This window comes from Haliotis asinina, chromosome 9 (assembly GCF_037392515.1).
Source record: "Haliotis asinina isolate JCU_RB_2024 chromosome 9, JCU_Hal_asi_v2, whole genome shotgun sequence".
NCBI classification, from domain to species: domain Eukaryota; kingdom Metazoa; phylum Mollusca; class Gastropoda; order Lepetellida; family Haliotidae; genus Haliotis; species Haliotis asinina.
The window spans coordinates 28,842,718-28,859,230 of record NC_090288.1 but is presented as its reverse complement, the minus strand read 5'-3'; the positions used below and the strand labels follow the sequence as shown (position 1 = coordinate 28,859,230).

General features: G+C 42.4%; 1 protein-coding gene across 2 annotated transcripts; it reads left to right on the top strand.

Annotated features, from left to right (window-relative positions):
* Positions 1–946: 946 nt before the first annotated feature.
* On the top strand, positions 947–15,101 carry LOC137295900 (uncharacterized). Of its 2 annotated transcripts, none has more exons than XM_067827469.1 (14): positions 947–1,142; positions 2,633–2,660; positions 3,218–3,337; positions 3,709–3,803; positions 4,245–4,386; positions 5,637–5,821; positions 6,474–6,539; positions 6,797–6,911; positions 9,056–9,240; positions 9,782–9,847; positions 10,266–10,365; positions 11,577–11,717; positions 12,578–12,664; positions 13,044–15,101. In XM_067827469.1, exons 1-14 carry the CDS (start codon positions 1,035–1,037, stop codon positions 14,102–14,104), a joined length of 2,499 nt encoding a protein of 832 aa, XP_067683570.1. In that variant the 5' UTR covers positions 947–1,034; the 3' UTR covers positions 14,105–15,101. The 2 variants fall into 2 exon arrangements, with proteins under 2 accessions (XP_067683570.1, XP_067683571.1); XM_067827470.1 differs by having other exon boundaries at positions 1,003–1,142; positions 6,486–6,539.
* Positions 15,102–16,513: the final 1,412 nt, after the last annotated feature.

Below are 16,513 nucleotides of genomic sequence, written 5' to 3'. Positions count from 1 at the left end.
TTACGATCAGCGTAGCGCTAAGGTTGATTTGCACAACGATATCCAGGTCCACAACACACAATATCCAGAACATTCAGCTGCTCCAGCTGACTTGGTTGACACGTCATCACATCCCCATAGCGCAGATCGATGTTCATGCTGTCGATCACAGGATTGTCTGATCCAGACTCGATTGTTTAAAGACCGCTGCCGAGTAGCTGGAAAAGTGCGGCGATAAACTAAACACACTCACTCACTCAGCAAACTTGCACTCAGTCACTTGGATAATGGAGGATGTCTGTTGTACGTCATCAGGCGTCCTGGTTGTCATGGTAATTAGTGTACAGTGTGTGGTCCTGTAACCATGGCATCGTCCCCAGCTCGTGTGAATCGATGTTCAGAATATCAACGACTGGTTGTCACTCAGATTTAGTTATAGATATAGCGTGTTTACATCTTTATAACTGAGGTACGAAATTACAGTAAATCAACATGATCCACAGAGAATACAAGATCAAATCAAAAGTATTACACAAACATACGAGCGGTGCTTATTGTATTGTTCCGTAAGAAACAAGCCTTTCTCTAAACTAAAACATTCTCAGGCTCACTTTAGTTTTAAGTATATTCCTTCCCAATGTTAAATGTTCTCGTCAAGATATGACTGAAATATTGCCGATGTGACGTTAAATTTTAACTCACTCACTCACTCACTCACTCATCCAACCACCCACTCACTCACTCACTTTAGTTTTCAGTCTTATCCAACGCGGAAACGAAATCATTGCTAACGGAAAAAAACATATTATCAGTATCTTTATCAAACATTGGGTCGAGCTGTCTTTTTGTGTTACCGGGCGTCAAGTGTAACCTGTCATTAACATTGACCTACTTTTGTATCATGCCTCGTACAAAATTTTCCTCCTTTACGAGGAACTGTTCCGCGTTCAGGCCGCGCATGCTCGGTAACCGCGTGGGTTAGTGTTTTGACAGTTTGCTGTGATTACCGATGAGCTCAGTGTCTTTCGTCACACTGGGCTGCGGCATCACCCGTGATGCATGTCCCTACCCTGCTGGTTGTCACCTTCCTGGCGATGTCTCGTGGTGAGGGGGCTCGAGATGGCACTGTATTCTATTGTTGGACGACTAGACCGAAAACTAATGTAAGTACTTGTTGGCTGTTATAGCGTGCATGTCTGAAGAACAATCTGATGCTGTAGTAGACGAGTAGTAGTAGTAGCAGCAGCAGTAGTAGTAGCAGCGGTAGTAGAAGTAGCAGTAGTAGTAGTAGCAGCAGCAGTAGTAGTAGTAGCAGAGGTAGTAGCAGTAGCAGTAGTAGTAGCAGCGGTAGTAGAAGTAGCAGTACTAGTAGAGTAGTAGTAGCAGCAGTAGTAGTAGTAGCAGCGGTAGTAGAAGTAGCAGTACTAGTAGTAGTAGTAGCAGTAGTAGTAGCAGCGGTAATAGTAGTAGTAGTAGCAGCAGCAGCAGTAGCAGCAGTAGCAGTAGTAGTAGTAGTAGCGACAGTGTTATTACCTGGGTTACTTGTTGGAGCCGTGAGTAGCCCTTGCACAGCGTATGCGTAGTCGTGAGCAGCGGTGTTTGTACAAGCTGTCACAGTAGAGGCACTGGTGCATGCAGGAAGTCTATTGTGAACACATGTGAATGGTCGGTACTGTCATAGTGTGTGTCCTGTGACAACATAACTGTGAAATAGCAATTGAATATCATTTATTATCTGTGTTACATCAGTCGCTTCCTAGACCCGATATAAAATGATACCAACTCAAGTCTGTAACAAATGTAATTTTTTTGGTATGACTCTAAATAATGTGTACATTCCAGTACTTTAGGGGCCTAGTTTCATCCAGGGTGCGAACACACTCTCACAGTGAGACTCCAAACAGTCAGCGATCTAGTCACCGAGGCTTTACACAAGTCTTAAAGGAGAATATGAGAGAATTTCAATAATTTCCTGTATGAAAGATACGTCATCAGAAACATATACCCAAAGTTGCATTTACAAATTTTGAATATTTACGTCTTAATCGCGAAAACAGTTCTAAATTCTTAACTGCCATACAGCCTGAGATGGATTGACTGACTGATTGGAAATTTTACAAATCGTACTTGCTCTCCGACGATCAGTTAACACACATGCGAAACCCCCTTCATTCGGTACGAGGGTATTTAATTTAGTGTGCCTTTAAAGGGTACTATCTGTTCACACGAATTCTTTGAGAGTAAATCTGAGTATGAATGTACTTGCTGACCGCATGTCAAGCGTTTCACAGCAGGGCTCAGAAGGAGTGTCTGTATGACAATAGGGTATTCCCCAGTTAGGGACCATCTCAAGCTGCTATCTCTATCATATATTATGGGAGTAATACGAAAAGGGCTAGTGGGCTGCATGAACATCAGATCAGATATTGACGTACTCGTATGCCCGATAACTGCTGCGCGGAGATAACTGTTCATTAGCCAGTATATGATAATTAGGATACAAAATGTGTATCTTTAATTGCTACAATCAGTGTTGTCCCCTTCAAAGTAGCTACATATTTTCAGTTTTCTGTCCAGGTTTGATAAAAGTTCGATGAAACATTTTTCTTTATTAGCTCGATTTAGAATTAATGATGTTATTTCTTATTTTCAGATTGCCGTCACAACAACACTCTCCTCAGGTAATGAGACTGCCGGGGTTTTTTTTGTTTTTGTTTTTTTTTTTTTTGTTTTGTTGTTTTGTTTTGTTGTTGTAGTTATTGTAGTTGTTCTTTTCATTGCCACTTCCTTTGGGGTTTGAACAAAATAATAACGGGCCTCTCTTTGGTACAGTAGTCATGTTTAAAATTTCAATACATATCACATGAGCAGCGCTTTGAGTGAAATTTGAGAAGCTGGGAAATGCAATATTGGCAGACTTTAGGAATAACAACTACTTTCTTGAGTGAGACGTTTCGATACAGATTCTTGTACCGTTAATTAATTTAACGTTAATGAAAGTTTATGGATAATAATTTGCCCTTTATTTCGTGTGTACGATAAAGATTTTTGCTGCTTCGTAACTGTTAAAGTATCAGTAATACATAAGTATCGAAATTATTAAATCTGTGTTAGAAATTGACTGGACATAGTAATTTAATTTTGGACTTTATTGCATCTGTCATGAGTATTGCTTATCTAATGACAAGTCTTTAGCAACTGCTTGCACAGTCATCAACATTTATGTCAATTCTTTCAGTCTGCAAGTCGGCAATTGCGTCAGCGACAACAGACCGAGAAGATTATGTACCAAAGGGGAGACAACTCGCTGTTACAAGCGACAGCTACACAAAACTAAGGTGGCGAATAAGCGAAAATGGTAAGATGGTGTTTCTAGCTTAGAACCGTTTGGAGATACGTAGAATATCTCCTTATCCTCCAAACTATATCTGATGAACCTTGGGACCTTGGAACCTTTACGAACCCGGGACTTCAGCGTTACAACGCTTTAAGCACTTGGCTAACTACCACCCCCACCCCCCTTCCCCCGGTTGAACAGTCGTTCATGATGTCGTATTATGATACGTGGTTAGGTGTTCATGAAGTTCGTCTCAAGTGTCACCCATTATCCCACTACATCTGCCCATACACCGAGTTATGTGAGCTCATATGTGTAAGCCACATCTATACAATTCTAAAACATAAATTCATATTTACTGTTAATGAAAGAGTGACATTTTTATGTTTCAGGTGATCGTGTATTTGCAGTGAGCATTGTGAATGAAAACCGGTCAAATTCAACGAAGTGCTACCTTGTGAATTCGACGTCTTTGGAAATTGTAAAGGTGAACAATGTTCAGTAACTTGCTAAACACACATGTAAATAAGGTTAAAATATATTTATATGTATCTTCCTATTACGCCCAACGTAGACAGGACGTGTAAATGTGCACTTTCGAATCCAGCTAATATTTTTGTTTCACGTTTTTTAACACCGTACTCAGCAATACTCCAGCTATATGGCGGTGGTCTGTAAGTATTCAATTCTGGGCGAGACAAGCCAGTGACTGGTTTAATGGACATCGATCTGTATCAGCCAAGTCAGTGCGCCTGACCACCCGTTAGTCGCCTCTTACGACAAGTGTGGGATACTGATCACTGGTGCAAACCCCAATCTCCGGAAAACAACATTGCAAGGCAGCATTGCTGGCGTAGATATGAAAACGTTGTAATTCATACCTTTTAGTCAAGAAATCTAAATGAAATAAGGTTCTTTTTTGTCACAGGGGAAAACCAAACTGATCCAGTGCAAGTATATCCACGTTTTGAAAGATCCCAAGGCACAAATAACCCTTGTGCCTGTGAACAGTTCCGTTGACGCTGTGGGTGGGATCATGTCGAACAAACTGTCATCACCGCCCGACAGAAGTGAGTATTTCCCTATACCGATGTGAGTGGTAGTCTAGTGGTTACAGCGTTCGCTTGGCACGCCGTGAACCACATTCGATTCCCCATGTAAGTACAATGTGTGAAACCCATTTCTGGTGTTGACCGCGGTGATATTGCTGGAATAAAACTTAACTCACTCACTCTCACTCACTTACGCCACTGCTGGGCCCCGTGCGCAAGACGATCGTAGAGCTACGGAGGGCGTAAGTCTTTGTTAAAGTATATGAGTTAGGGTTACGATCATGTTCTTGAAAGGCATTTAGAAGTCGGTTTTCCAATACACGACAAAGTGGTATGGGTGTCAACGTATTCTTTTTTGTTTTCACGACGTTTCTGGGCTAATCCTTGCCCCTTCGTCTTCCATCTAACGAAGGGACAAGGATTAGCCCAGAAACATGGTGAAAACAATAAAGAAGAAGTTGACATCCGTAACATTTTGTCGTATATTTGAGCTACGATTGTTTTGACGAACGGTGCACAGGTCCACCCCAAGGACTATTGCAGACATCTGTAGTTCCCGCAGTCAGCATTCCTTTGCTATTCAGCTACCCTCCACATACGAACTAAGGACGCAGTACAGGTAACGAGTTATTTTCTTACTGCATACTTGAAGGAAGAAATCCCCAGCAATGATCTCGCCACCTGCTTGTCGCGAAGTTCGATTAAATCCATGTACTACATTTTTAATAATAATGTATCTGACATTACACAGTCGATATTTAACTGTGAAAAGGCGAGTTGTTCGTATGAAATAGCACTTAATGCTGGAACAACACTTTCAGTTAGGTCAGCGAAAAAACGTCTCCAGACTAAGAATAAAATATGCAAAAAATGCAGAATTTATACTCATTTCGTTTGTTTTTCATCTTGTGAATACGTAAGCAAGGTTTTACACCGTTTTGGCAATAATCCAGCAATATCAAGGCATGGGAACGAAGATTGGGCTCCTCACAGTTTACACATGTGGGGAGTAGAACCCGGGACCTGGGCATGACGCGATGAACGTGTTGGTAATTGTGAATAATAAGAAGAAGCCTATTTAAACTCCATATGCGTCTGGTAAGATTGGGACCCCAATGACTTTCTTGCTTGTGTGCCATCATGCCCCTACGGGCCGGACTGATGCTTGTAATATCAGGCACCTAAACTGTCTGGTCCAGGCGCGACGTACTTGTGAAAGTGAAAAAGTAGTGACAGCGTCATAAAGTTTGTTTTTTTTCATGTTTCAGAAACGACCACACCGACCCCTGTTGGCTGCTACAACTGGCGTCCAAACAGCATTATTGGTATTCCAGTTAACCAAACTATCAAAGTCACATGGTCCCCAGCGTTCAAAGAGGGTTCTCTTAAAGTCTACCTGTTCGACATAGAAAAACATGAACAAGTTGACAGTCACATGTTTAAGTCTTATGAGGTAAAGTTATCGACTTTGTATTTGATAGTTGGCTGTTAAATTATAATTTGTCAAAACCTAAATATATAGTTAGTTTCTATATCATCGTAATATTGACAGCATGTCATTATAGTAGATATATACAGATATCGCATACTTGCATAATACTGAAATGATGTTTTATGCCGCAGTACCCTGTATACTAGTAATTGTGGTCTACCAGTGTCTGGACAGTGAATGTTTAGAAGCGGATTGTTGTTATACTAAATATACAGCATATTTATATCAATATATATGCATAAATTGTCAGCACATTTTATTATATATAATATATTTGTATGATGTATTATTCACATAACTATATGCAGGATATCACAGGATGTGTCAGTAGATTTTCATTATGTATACATTTGTAACATTTCAATGTATACTTTAAAGAAACTATCTATTATCCACAAAAGAGGGATTTTTTTCTTTATTATTTTTCTTTTTTTTTCTTTTTTTTGGTCAAGTTTTTCAATATTTGAGATTTCATATTTTCGTAACTTGCGTTTCTTTAGCTGTTCAGTATGTTTACAGAAAATCACAGAATATTTCAGTACATTTTCATTATGTATAGTACATTTGTAACGTTAACTTTTCAATGTCTTAACAAAATATGTACTACTTGCAGATGTACTTACAGGACGTCATGGAGCACACATTTCAGGACGTCAAGTATGGCAGCTACGAAGTTCGGGTTGGTATCTTTCATTTACAAATTGAAGATGGAGATTTAAATACAAAAAGTCAGTACTCTTTAGCCGAGGAGTTAAAGCCTTCCCTCGGCACGTAAAAGGCCTAGGTTCGATTCCCCACATGGCGTTTGAAGCCCATTTCTGGTGTTCCCGCAATGGTATTGCTGGAACATTGCCGCGTAAAACTAACCTCTCTCAATCAATATTGAATTGTGATGAATACGTTCATAACATCATATGTGTATTTTGGTGCCAACAGATGAAACCTACTGGCTGCAATGACTGCGAGGATAGAGAGAGTCAGGAATGTCACGTGGACCCCGTGTCAAGCAACCCCATCGTTGTAACCCCCACTGTCACAGATGATTTACAGGGTATGACACTCCCAAAAATATATTTCAGCCAGACCACAGGGCTGGTCAGATGTAAAACTTGCCAATCCTGACCAAAACTAACCTGCCAACAAAATATTTTCATGTACGTGTTTAACTTTTAACCCGACCGTCCGGAAGGTGAATTTGAGAATCAGGCAGTCCGTGTTGAAAATGACGAGCCCCGGGCGGGAGGGCAGGCAGGTATTACGAACGCTGTCATTCGTTAACATTAATGGACATTGCGGACTTTCTTTTCTGGATGCTACAGTCCGTTTGACTCAAAAGCTGACCAATGAATTGGAATCTAAGTCTTCCACTGAAAAACATAAAATACTCAATGAAATGCTGATGAGAAACAACACATCAGACCAACTCTGTTTGCAGAATTAATGTCCTACAAATTAAAAATCCGTTAACAAACTACCAGCAAAATATACACAAGAGCATTAATTAACACATGCTAGCACATGGTTATAATTTCCTTTACTGAACCATCTAAAGTGTCAATCCATCAACTACCACAGTTGCTGCTACTTTCGGCTGTAATATATTGACGGTCATATGGGAACACTGAAAACTTTATCAATAATCATGTCCAAATCTGTGGTCCAACGTACACAAAGTTCTCAAAAAACGTTTACTGTTCAATCCTAAGCCAACAATAATGGTGACATCAGTATTTGGTGTATCTTCCCCTCGCGCGGATAACTACCGCAACCCTCCTCTTCATGCTGGAAATCAAACGCCGAATGAGAATCACTGGAATCCTCTGACATTCTTCATGAAGAGCCTGGACTAATTCCTGTAAATTTTGAACAGGTAGATCCATTACTTGACGCCCCAGATGGTCCCATAAATGCTCAATCGGATTGAGATCAGGGCTTCTCGCAGGCCATGGTAATCTGTCAACTGCGTTGTTCTGCAAGTATGCGATAGCAGCTCTGGAACAATGGGGCCTAGCATTATCGTCCATAAATACTGGCCGACTGGCGAGGGGGTGGTCATCAAGTACTTCCAGTTCCAGTACTTCCTGTTGGTATCTCTGACCATTGAGTGTCATTTCAATGGTGATAAGATTCCGCTTACATAGATTCCTCCGTCATAGGAGATATACCCCCACACTATTACAGATCCATCGCCAAAGGGTTCAACTGCATGGATCATCCGCTGTTGGTAAGCCTCATTACTCCTTCTCCAAATTCGCCAACGGCCATCAGTAACACGAAGAAGAAAACGGCTTTCATCGGACCAATGGATCCTGCGCCATGTCCCCAGATTGTGTTTTTGAAGTTGATTACACCACGCCAAACTTTGGGCCTTGTGTCTATCACTGAGTAAGGGACGTCTGATTGGACGCCATGCACGGAGTCCAGCGGACTCAAACCTCCCTCGGATGTTGCTGGTTGTGAGACGAACAACCCCTCTACATTGTTCTCTGAGATCTTTGGCATTGGTCATGGACCTGCGTCTCACAAGGCGAACTAAGGCACGGTCATCACTTTCTCGGCCCTCCTGATCGTGGACGATCCTTGACGTAACCAGTGGCCGCATGTTTCCTTACAAGGCGACTAGTGACAGTGTGATTGATATTCAGTCTGGACCCAATGCTGCGACGGGACAAACCAGTACCAATAATCTGCCATCTGGTATTTTCAGAAAACCTACGCCTCGGCACGTCCAAAAAAGAACAATTTCAGCACTGTTAACTTATTGATGCGTAGATAAGAAAGCAATGAGAATACTTCATTTCACCTTTTTATACCCTTCAGTCGCTTGTACCATGACAGAACTTTAGCATGAAAAGCATGAATTTGAGTCAGCATGTGAATTTTATGCATGTGTATTTAGATATAATGGTTGACTTGTCTGTTTTGATCCCCTTTTATTACAATCGACAATTACTTTTGGTGGTGCTTAATTAATGCTCATGTATATATTAACACTGATCACTCTTTGATATGGAGGAGGAGTGTAAATAAAGGGAGAGCCAGGTGTTTATGAGTTAGATTTCAATTCATGGGTCCACTTTTGAGCAAAACAGACTGTAGGTTGCAAGAAATCTTGTTATTTTTGTTTCCAAGTCACATGGCATATCAAACAACAAACAAACAAACAAACATAGCTTTTATCCTCCATTCTTTCAGAAACGACGACAATGACCCCTGTCAGCTGCTACAAATGGCGTCCAAGCGTCATCCCTCTCACTCGCGTTAACCAATCAATCAAAGTCACATGGTCTCCCACGCTCAAAGACGGTTCTCTTGAAGTTTACCTTTTTGACAGAAATGAACATAAAACAGTCACCATACACACCTTCAAGTCTTATGAGGTAAGTGTTGGCCTCAATGTATATTGACATTTTGAAAAGTATTTTGCGGTTACAAATATTACATTTCAGACTGACAAAATTAAATGTTTTATGACTGTTTGCATTTTCAACATGTTTACATGTAATAACAATCAGCTTATGTAACATTTGTAAAATGTTGAAGTGATGTTTTGCGCCGCATCACACTTCAGATATTAGCAGGAAAATGCATTCTTTAAAGACATTTCACTTATCCCCAATACTAAGGAGGGGGGAAGAGGGAGGGGGTATATAAAAATATATGACACCCGTAAAATATTGAATAAATGTAATTATATCAACTGTCAGTACCCTGTTCATTAATGATGAAATATATATGAAACAATGACTTTTCAACGTCTGGCGGCGGGGTAGCCTAGTGGTTAATGGTTCATTCGTCATGCCGAACGCCGGGTTCGATTCCCCATACCGGCATAATGTGTGAAGCCCGTTTCTGGTATCTCAAAACAACACCCACCCGCTCAGTTAACGTCTCATTAATAAAACTGCTTGTTACTTACAGATATATAACCAGGACATCACTGAAGATACGTTCCAGGATGTCAAGTATGGAAACTACGAAGTTCGGGTGGGTATTATTCAATCGCACACGCGCGCGCACACACACACACACACGCACACACACACACACACACACCAGAGGGTGGCACTGAAAGTACAGAATGAGTGAGTGAGCTGAGTTTTACGCTGCACTCAGCAATATTCTCGCTATATGGCGGCGGTCAGTAAATAATCGAGACTGGACCAAACAATCCAGTGATCAGCAACGTGAACGTCGATCTGCGCATTTGGGATCCGATGACGTATGATTCAAGTCAGCGAGCGCGACCACCCGATCCCGTTAGTGGCCCCTTAAGAAAAACATAGTCGCCTTTTATCGCAAGCATGGGTTGCTGAAGGCCTATTCTACCCGGACCTACACGGGTCAATAAAGAAATCTGGCCAACACTTGTAAAATGTGAAGATACGTATGTTTGTGCCTTCAGATCAAACCAATCTGCTCGGACTGTCCGGAAAAAGAGACGAAAGAGTGTCACGTGGACCCGTTTTCTAGTGACCCCATCCAAGTGTTTCCCCCACCCACAGGTACAGTACGGTAGGACGTGAGCATTTCTAGTGACTGAGTGCGTTTAGTTTTACGCCGCCTTTAGCTATATTCAAGCAATATCACAGCTTGCTATCAGGATGCCAGAAATGGGCTTCACACATTGTACCCATGTACATGTAGGGAATCGAACCTGGATCTTCAGCGTGACGAGCCAACACTTTAACCATTAGGCTAACACTGGCTACATGAAAGGAATGGTTGCTCAATTCCAAGGTTTTCCCTGATCGTGATCTTCGGTTTGTTAGCTCCATGCCCTTCTCATACGATAATCGTTGACAATCACTTTTGGGCTGTAGTCCTACATCATGCATGTTGTCGCACAGCTACAAAAGAGCTCACTCCCCCAGTCGTCATGCAAATGAGAAAATGTTCAGAGAAGAGTGCGCGTTAACTCGTTGTGTGTTTAGTCGCTTATTGCCACGCTGGAGTTGTATGCCCTAAACCTCTCAGTAGTCGAATCTGGACCAGACGAACCCCCGATTAACATCATCTGCGCAGTTAGGATACGATGACATGCATCGACCAAGTCAGCGAACGTGACCACCCAATCCTTTAAGACCTGGATCACATTTGCCATTGGCGCCCTGCTATTTTCCATTCGATTTTTAGGCATCCTGGATTACCGACGTTACGACGTTTTTTGTTCATATTGTCTACGGGTGTCGTGCAATTTCCTTGGGGATAGGCCGAGGCAAACCTGCATGGAGGCTGCACAGAAATCGTACCGAGGCCGCAAGGTGATCGTGCGGTAGCCATGCCGACATCCCTCGATCCTACGATCCTTTGATTTAAAAAAAAATCATGCGGTGCCCGTGCAGTGTCCGTGTGGTGCCGCCGAAGGACTACGGGCTTACGACATTTTCAAGTCTATCAGACTTGACTAAGTCGTGGAGGCGCCCATAGAACCGTGCGATAATCGTACGTTACGGGCAGGTTACGGACCCCGTTGACCCATCGCGGGTCAAATGTGAACCAGGCATAAGTCCCCTCTTACGACAAGCATGCATATAAGGCTGAAGACAAGTTCTAGCCACGATCTCCAAGAGGTGCTGAACGGGTTGGGGCAGTCAGGTTCCAGTGTAGCTTCAATGTACACTTGCCCAAAGAGCAAGAATACAGCAATCTTCCATTACTGTTTCAAGTTTTTTCGCACTGCGATTCAAACAAAATGTATGCCAATATGTTACAGAAGGTCATATCGAATACGCTGTAACTCGACCCGTTGAAACCACCATCCGGGACAATATGGTGGCGTTCTACTTCATGGTTGCTGTGACGGCAATAGCAGTAATCAGCGCTGTTGCCATGGGTGTAATGTGCCTCAGAAAAGGTGAGTTACGTGATGTAACTGGACGAACGGAAACTTTTGTTAAAGCCAGTTAAATACTCTCTTAAACTTCACTAGATCGAGAGTGGGGATTTTGTCCGTAATTTTGGATTCTTGAGAGTACTTGAAAATTGGAAATTGGGATGACATTTTAAGGGTCATTGGATTATGCGAAACAATATAAATATTGCAGCATGTCATGCCTACTTAAACACCAGGACATTCTTCGAAAATGCGTCTATTCTGGTAGCAGTGAATGATTTGTTTTTGTTTGATGTTTACCGTCGCTCTTAGCAATATTCCAGCTATATGGTTAAGGCTGTAAATAATCGAGTCTGGACCAGACAGTCCAGTGATCAACAACATGAGCATTGATCTAGGCAGTTAGGGTACGATGCCACGTTAACCAAGTGAGCGAGTCCAGCAGTTACCTCTCACAAGCATGGGATGCCGAAGACCAATTCCATCCCGTTCTTCACAGTTTAACAGTGAACGAAGGTCCGGGGTAGAAAAGGCCTTCATCAACCCATGCTTGCTATGAAAGGCGACTATGCTTGTCGTAAGAGGCGACTAACGGGGTTGGGTGCTTGCGCTTGCTGACTTGGTTGACACATGTCCTTGGATCCCAAATGCGCAGATCGATGCTCATGTTGTTGATCACTGGATTGTCTGGTCCAGACTCGATTATTCACAGACTGCCGCCATATAGCTGGAACATTGCTCAAAACTCAATTCACACACTCACTCAGCCCGTACCGTACCTGGACAGTAAAGGTTTATAACTGTACCTGTTGACCTTCTTGCGCTGTGCTGCACTGCTGTTGTATGGAGTGACGGTTTTAGTTGTTTCCTTCGGTTTCCAGATTCCTTGCCTTGCGCCAATAGGCCTGGTAAAAATGTGAAACAGTCCAAGCCCAGCGTGCCGTTTGATGTAGTTTACACACAGCTGAGTAAGTATTATCCTCAAACAGTCCTCTCGTTCAACGGAAGCATTTTGAGAAAGAAATAATACTCAATAAGTCACGGATGTGTGGCGTAAATATGACACGACAAAGTGTAAACATTATACATTATATGGTTTGGTTGGTTTGTTGTTACCGCAAGCAATATTAACATCATGAGCATCGATCTACGCAACTGGGATACAATGACATGTGTCAACCAAGTCCGCGAGCCTGACCAGCCGATGTCGTTCTTAATAATTTGGAGTTATAACTGAGGTGTAACTGATGATGTGGGGTGTGGCTGATTTACTTTTCCACAGGCTTTCTCCAAAACCTACCACATGCATCCAGCAGCCTATATTCAGGTAACTCTTCTCGTTAACAGGTACAGCGGAAACTGGTACGAAAGGTGGAACACCGCGCATAGTGATTCTTTATGGCGTCGACCATGACTTTCACATCCAGGCAGTCAGAGCCTTTGCCAGATTATTGAGGAAGCTGTTGAACGCCGTGGTGGTCGTCGAGAGGGAACAGAGTAGACACGACCTCTGTAACATCTCAGACTGGCTTACGACGAATCTAGATCCGCCAACGGTCGTCATTGTTGTCGCCTCTGAAGGCCTGTACCAACTGTTCAGCCACCACGATGGCCAACAGGGCGAGTGTATCAGCAAGTTGCAGTCGGATATGTTCGCCGACTACAGTTCAATGGCGCTCGGATACCTCAGGGAAAAGAATTTCGCCACCACCAGATCGCAAATCGTACTTCCGGTGTCTTTCGGCTACCAACATGGCGATGACAGCCTGAATAAACTCATGGAGTCCTGTAGACTCTTATTCAAAGGAGTTTATTTCAAAATTACTGAAACGACTGTGACGGGAGAGAGACATTTATACATGGATGAGCTCCTGAAATGCCTGGCCAGAAACCAGACCATTGATGTGTCCAATTGCATGCCTGAAGGTAAAGAATTCCTACATTACGTCGATGCTATGAATGATCATATTGGGACTTTCGGAAGCACCTGCTGGAAGTACGATCCCAGTATTAGGTACGACGGCAGTGGAGCATCAAAAAGGTACTCGGTAATCGGGGATGCCTTCAGCGTAAGGAGTGGCGTGTCGGGCGCCAGTAATGTCACTGTTAACTTCACCTGTAAGAACTGCCTCACGTCAAGCTGGTTGACGTTGCCTCAGAGCGCCGTAAGTTCCGTCAGTGAGAGAGGAATACGGTCAAGTCGTCAGTCTAGAATGTCGGAGTCGAGTTGTGTGTCGGAGACCTTGTCCGAGTCACGTGACGATGTGTTTTATTCTGAGAGTGAAACCGGTCCAGAGACACGTCACGCGGTATATGAATCTAGAATGGAGTCATCTCCCTTGTTAGAGCCTTCATCTGTGGAACCTGTACTTTCAGAGCACACAGTAATTGGGGGCAGAGATTGCTGAAAAGGTCATGTCCAATATCGCAAGGTATCGGTATGTCAGGTATGTTCCTCATATCGATGAGCACGCCTGGGGTGCACCATCGAGTTTCAATGATCATTTAACAGGACAAAATTTCAGGACAAAATGGGGAGGTGGGGAGGAGGGAGGTGCGCACCCCTGCATCACTACTCTCTCTCTTCCCCATTTACTATCCTCAGTCATGATGAATATTTTCATTTCATTTTAACCCGACCGTCGAGCAGGGGAATTTGAGAATCTGTGAGTCTGTGTTGAAAATAATGGTCGGACAGGCAGGTGTTTCGAACGCTGGAAATACTCCGCAATCCTGTCGAGGGCACTACTTCGGAATCGTCGACAAATCCATGAGGTATTGTCGAATATTCAAGTGCGCTCTTAGTGTTTCTCCCGGTTATCAACAAACATGACTGATCTCTGATATAAATACGTACGTCTGTAGATCAGCCATGCCCACTTAAGTACCAAATATTCCCTCTTACTAGAGGCTCGATCAAATGTACAGGCAGGTGCAATATTTCTGTTAGCCATCTAACCACGATTGCCCGGAACCTCTAGTCGTCATGACTCTCTGCTGTCTCATTTTGCCTTCAAACTCCTATACGGAAGGAGGTTAAAACATACGCATGTGACAAGAACACATATTCTGCTAACAGAGATTTTTACCAACAAGTTTCAAATACATATTTTCAAATGTATATTTGTAGGTGTTTACAACTGAGAGGGAGATCGATGACTTTGTCCTTCGAATGGTTCATATTAGGTCAGATCAAATTATCGCCATGTTGTGTTTGTAATGGTTATATCCACCGTTGTTCTTTATATCGCTGATTTGTACACTTTTTACACCTCTGTGTTCATTTTAACGTTGTTGTTTTGTTTGTGTTTTTTTGCGCACACGTCTCTGAGCATGTACGGATGTTTGAATGTACATTCGAATTATCTGTTTCTGTTAGTTATAAATAAAATATTCTGAACATTCTTCAGCTCATTTCATTCGCTGGGAACGGCAGCATACATCTCTGACGGCTGTGATCTTGTGACAAGTGAGGTGGATTTGGGTTTAACACCACTTAAACAGTATTTTTGACCTGTCATTCTATATCAAATCTATAGCAACACGAGATGAAAGTTTAAATCATCGTAGTGACATACAGTCACCCAGTTCCAGTCCTCGTTTGCTATTCAAATCAGCATGCCATGATGACATGACATCGGCATGGCAACACACTGTAGTCACCCGAACCTCATTTGGTAATCACATCAGTAGGTCATGACAAGACATCGGCATGGCAACACACTGCAGTCATCCGATCCTCATTTGGTGTTCACATCCACAGGCCATAATGACATGACATTGCCATAGTAATGATGTCGTCATCCATAGGTCATGACTGCATGTAATCACCCGAAGACACTGCATCCATCTGAACATTTCAATAACTCGTATCTTTGAGCCATAATTGCATACATAAGATGATGTAATTTGTACGTGTGTGTAATGTCATGAGTAACCAAACACTGGTTTCGTGCAGATATCAGCCTTCGAACTGAAATGCTTTGGGGGCCATTTCGTGGCCCTGGCAAAAATCTTAATGCCCCACTGAAACAAATATAAAACGCAAGTACAGCCGTCGAAACCGGCATCTGTCCAATCCGGCAAGTTGTCAACACCAGAACAAAAGTCCTGTCTGTGACTAGTAATTTAACATCTGCTCTACAATCAGGCACGTTCTCTAAACTGGATTATTTCTTCAGTCCTGATGAGTGCCAGTGTAGACAGCTTCCACTGTAGTTGAATAAACAGTTGGTCGAGTGTAGGGCATTACCATACAAGGGAAATAACTCACTGCTACATCGGCGTCTCACAGAGCCAGACCACACTTAGTCCAGATGAGCCATAGTTTGTACCAACAAAATCCTCAGTAAATGAGATTAGTTAAATTTGTATTAAAGTGGGATACATGTACATTGATATGGTATGATTTGAACTTTGGAGGAGGATTTGAGGAAATGCTCAATTGGTGCCATTAGTGACATGCATCAAAGTGAGGCACATTCATATGGTACTATTATGATACAACCTGTTCGGTTTTAAATCAAATTTTGAGCTATTATAACTTCGTCATATACCTCTGATTTTCCAACACAGTATGTTTGTCTCCTAAATAACTACTTGTACTTGTGGCGCCGCCTTCGAGGATACCTCATTATCCTTTCGTATGTCCTAAATAAGGAACTATAAAACACATTTTATTTTATTTGAAACATGAGTGTAACATAAATGTTGTTCTGTATAGTAACCTTGAATTACCCAGATATGCAACTCATAATATTATCAAATCAGTGCCTAACTTTATTTGTTCAAGAAGAGGTAATCAACCTTTCGTTTTT

Excerpts from the sequence above, each read along its gene's own strand:
- LOC137295900 (XM_067827469.1), top strand. The coding sequence starts at position 1,035 with ATGCATGTCCCTACCCTGCTGGTTGTCACCTTCCTGGCGATGTCTCGT. Across the intron at positions 9,848-10,265 it reads ATGGAAACTACGAAGTTCGG|ATCAAACCAATCTGCTCGGA; the intron begins GTGGGTATTATT and ends TTGTGCCTTCAG. Across the intron at positions 12,665-13,043 it reads TGTAGTTTACACACAGCTGA|GTACAGCGGAAACTGGTACG; the intron begins GTAAGTATTATC and ends TCTCGTTAACAG.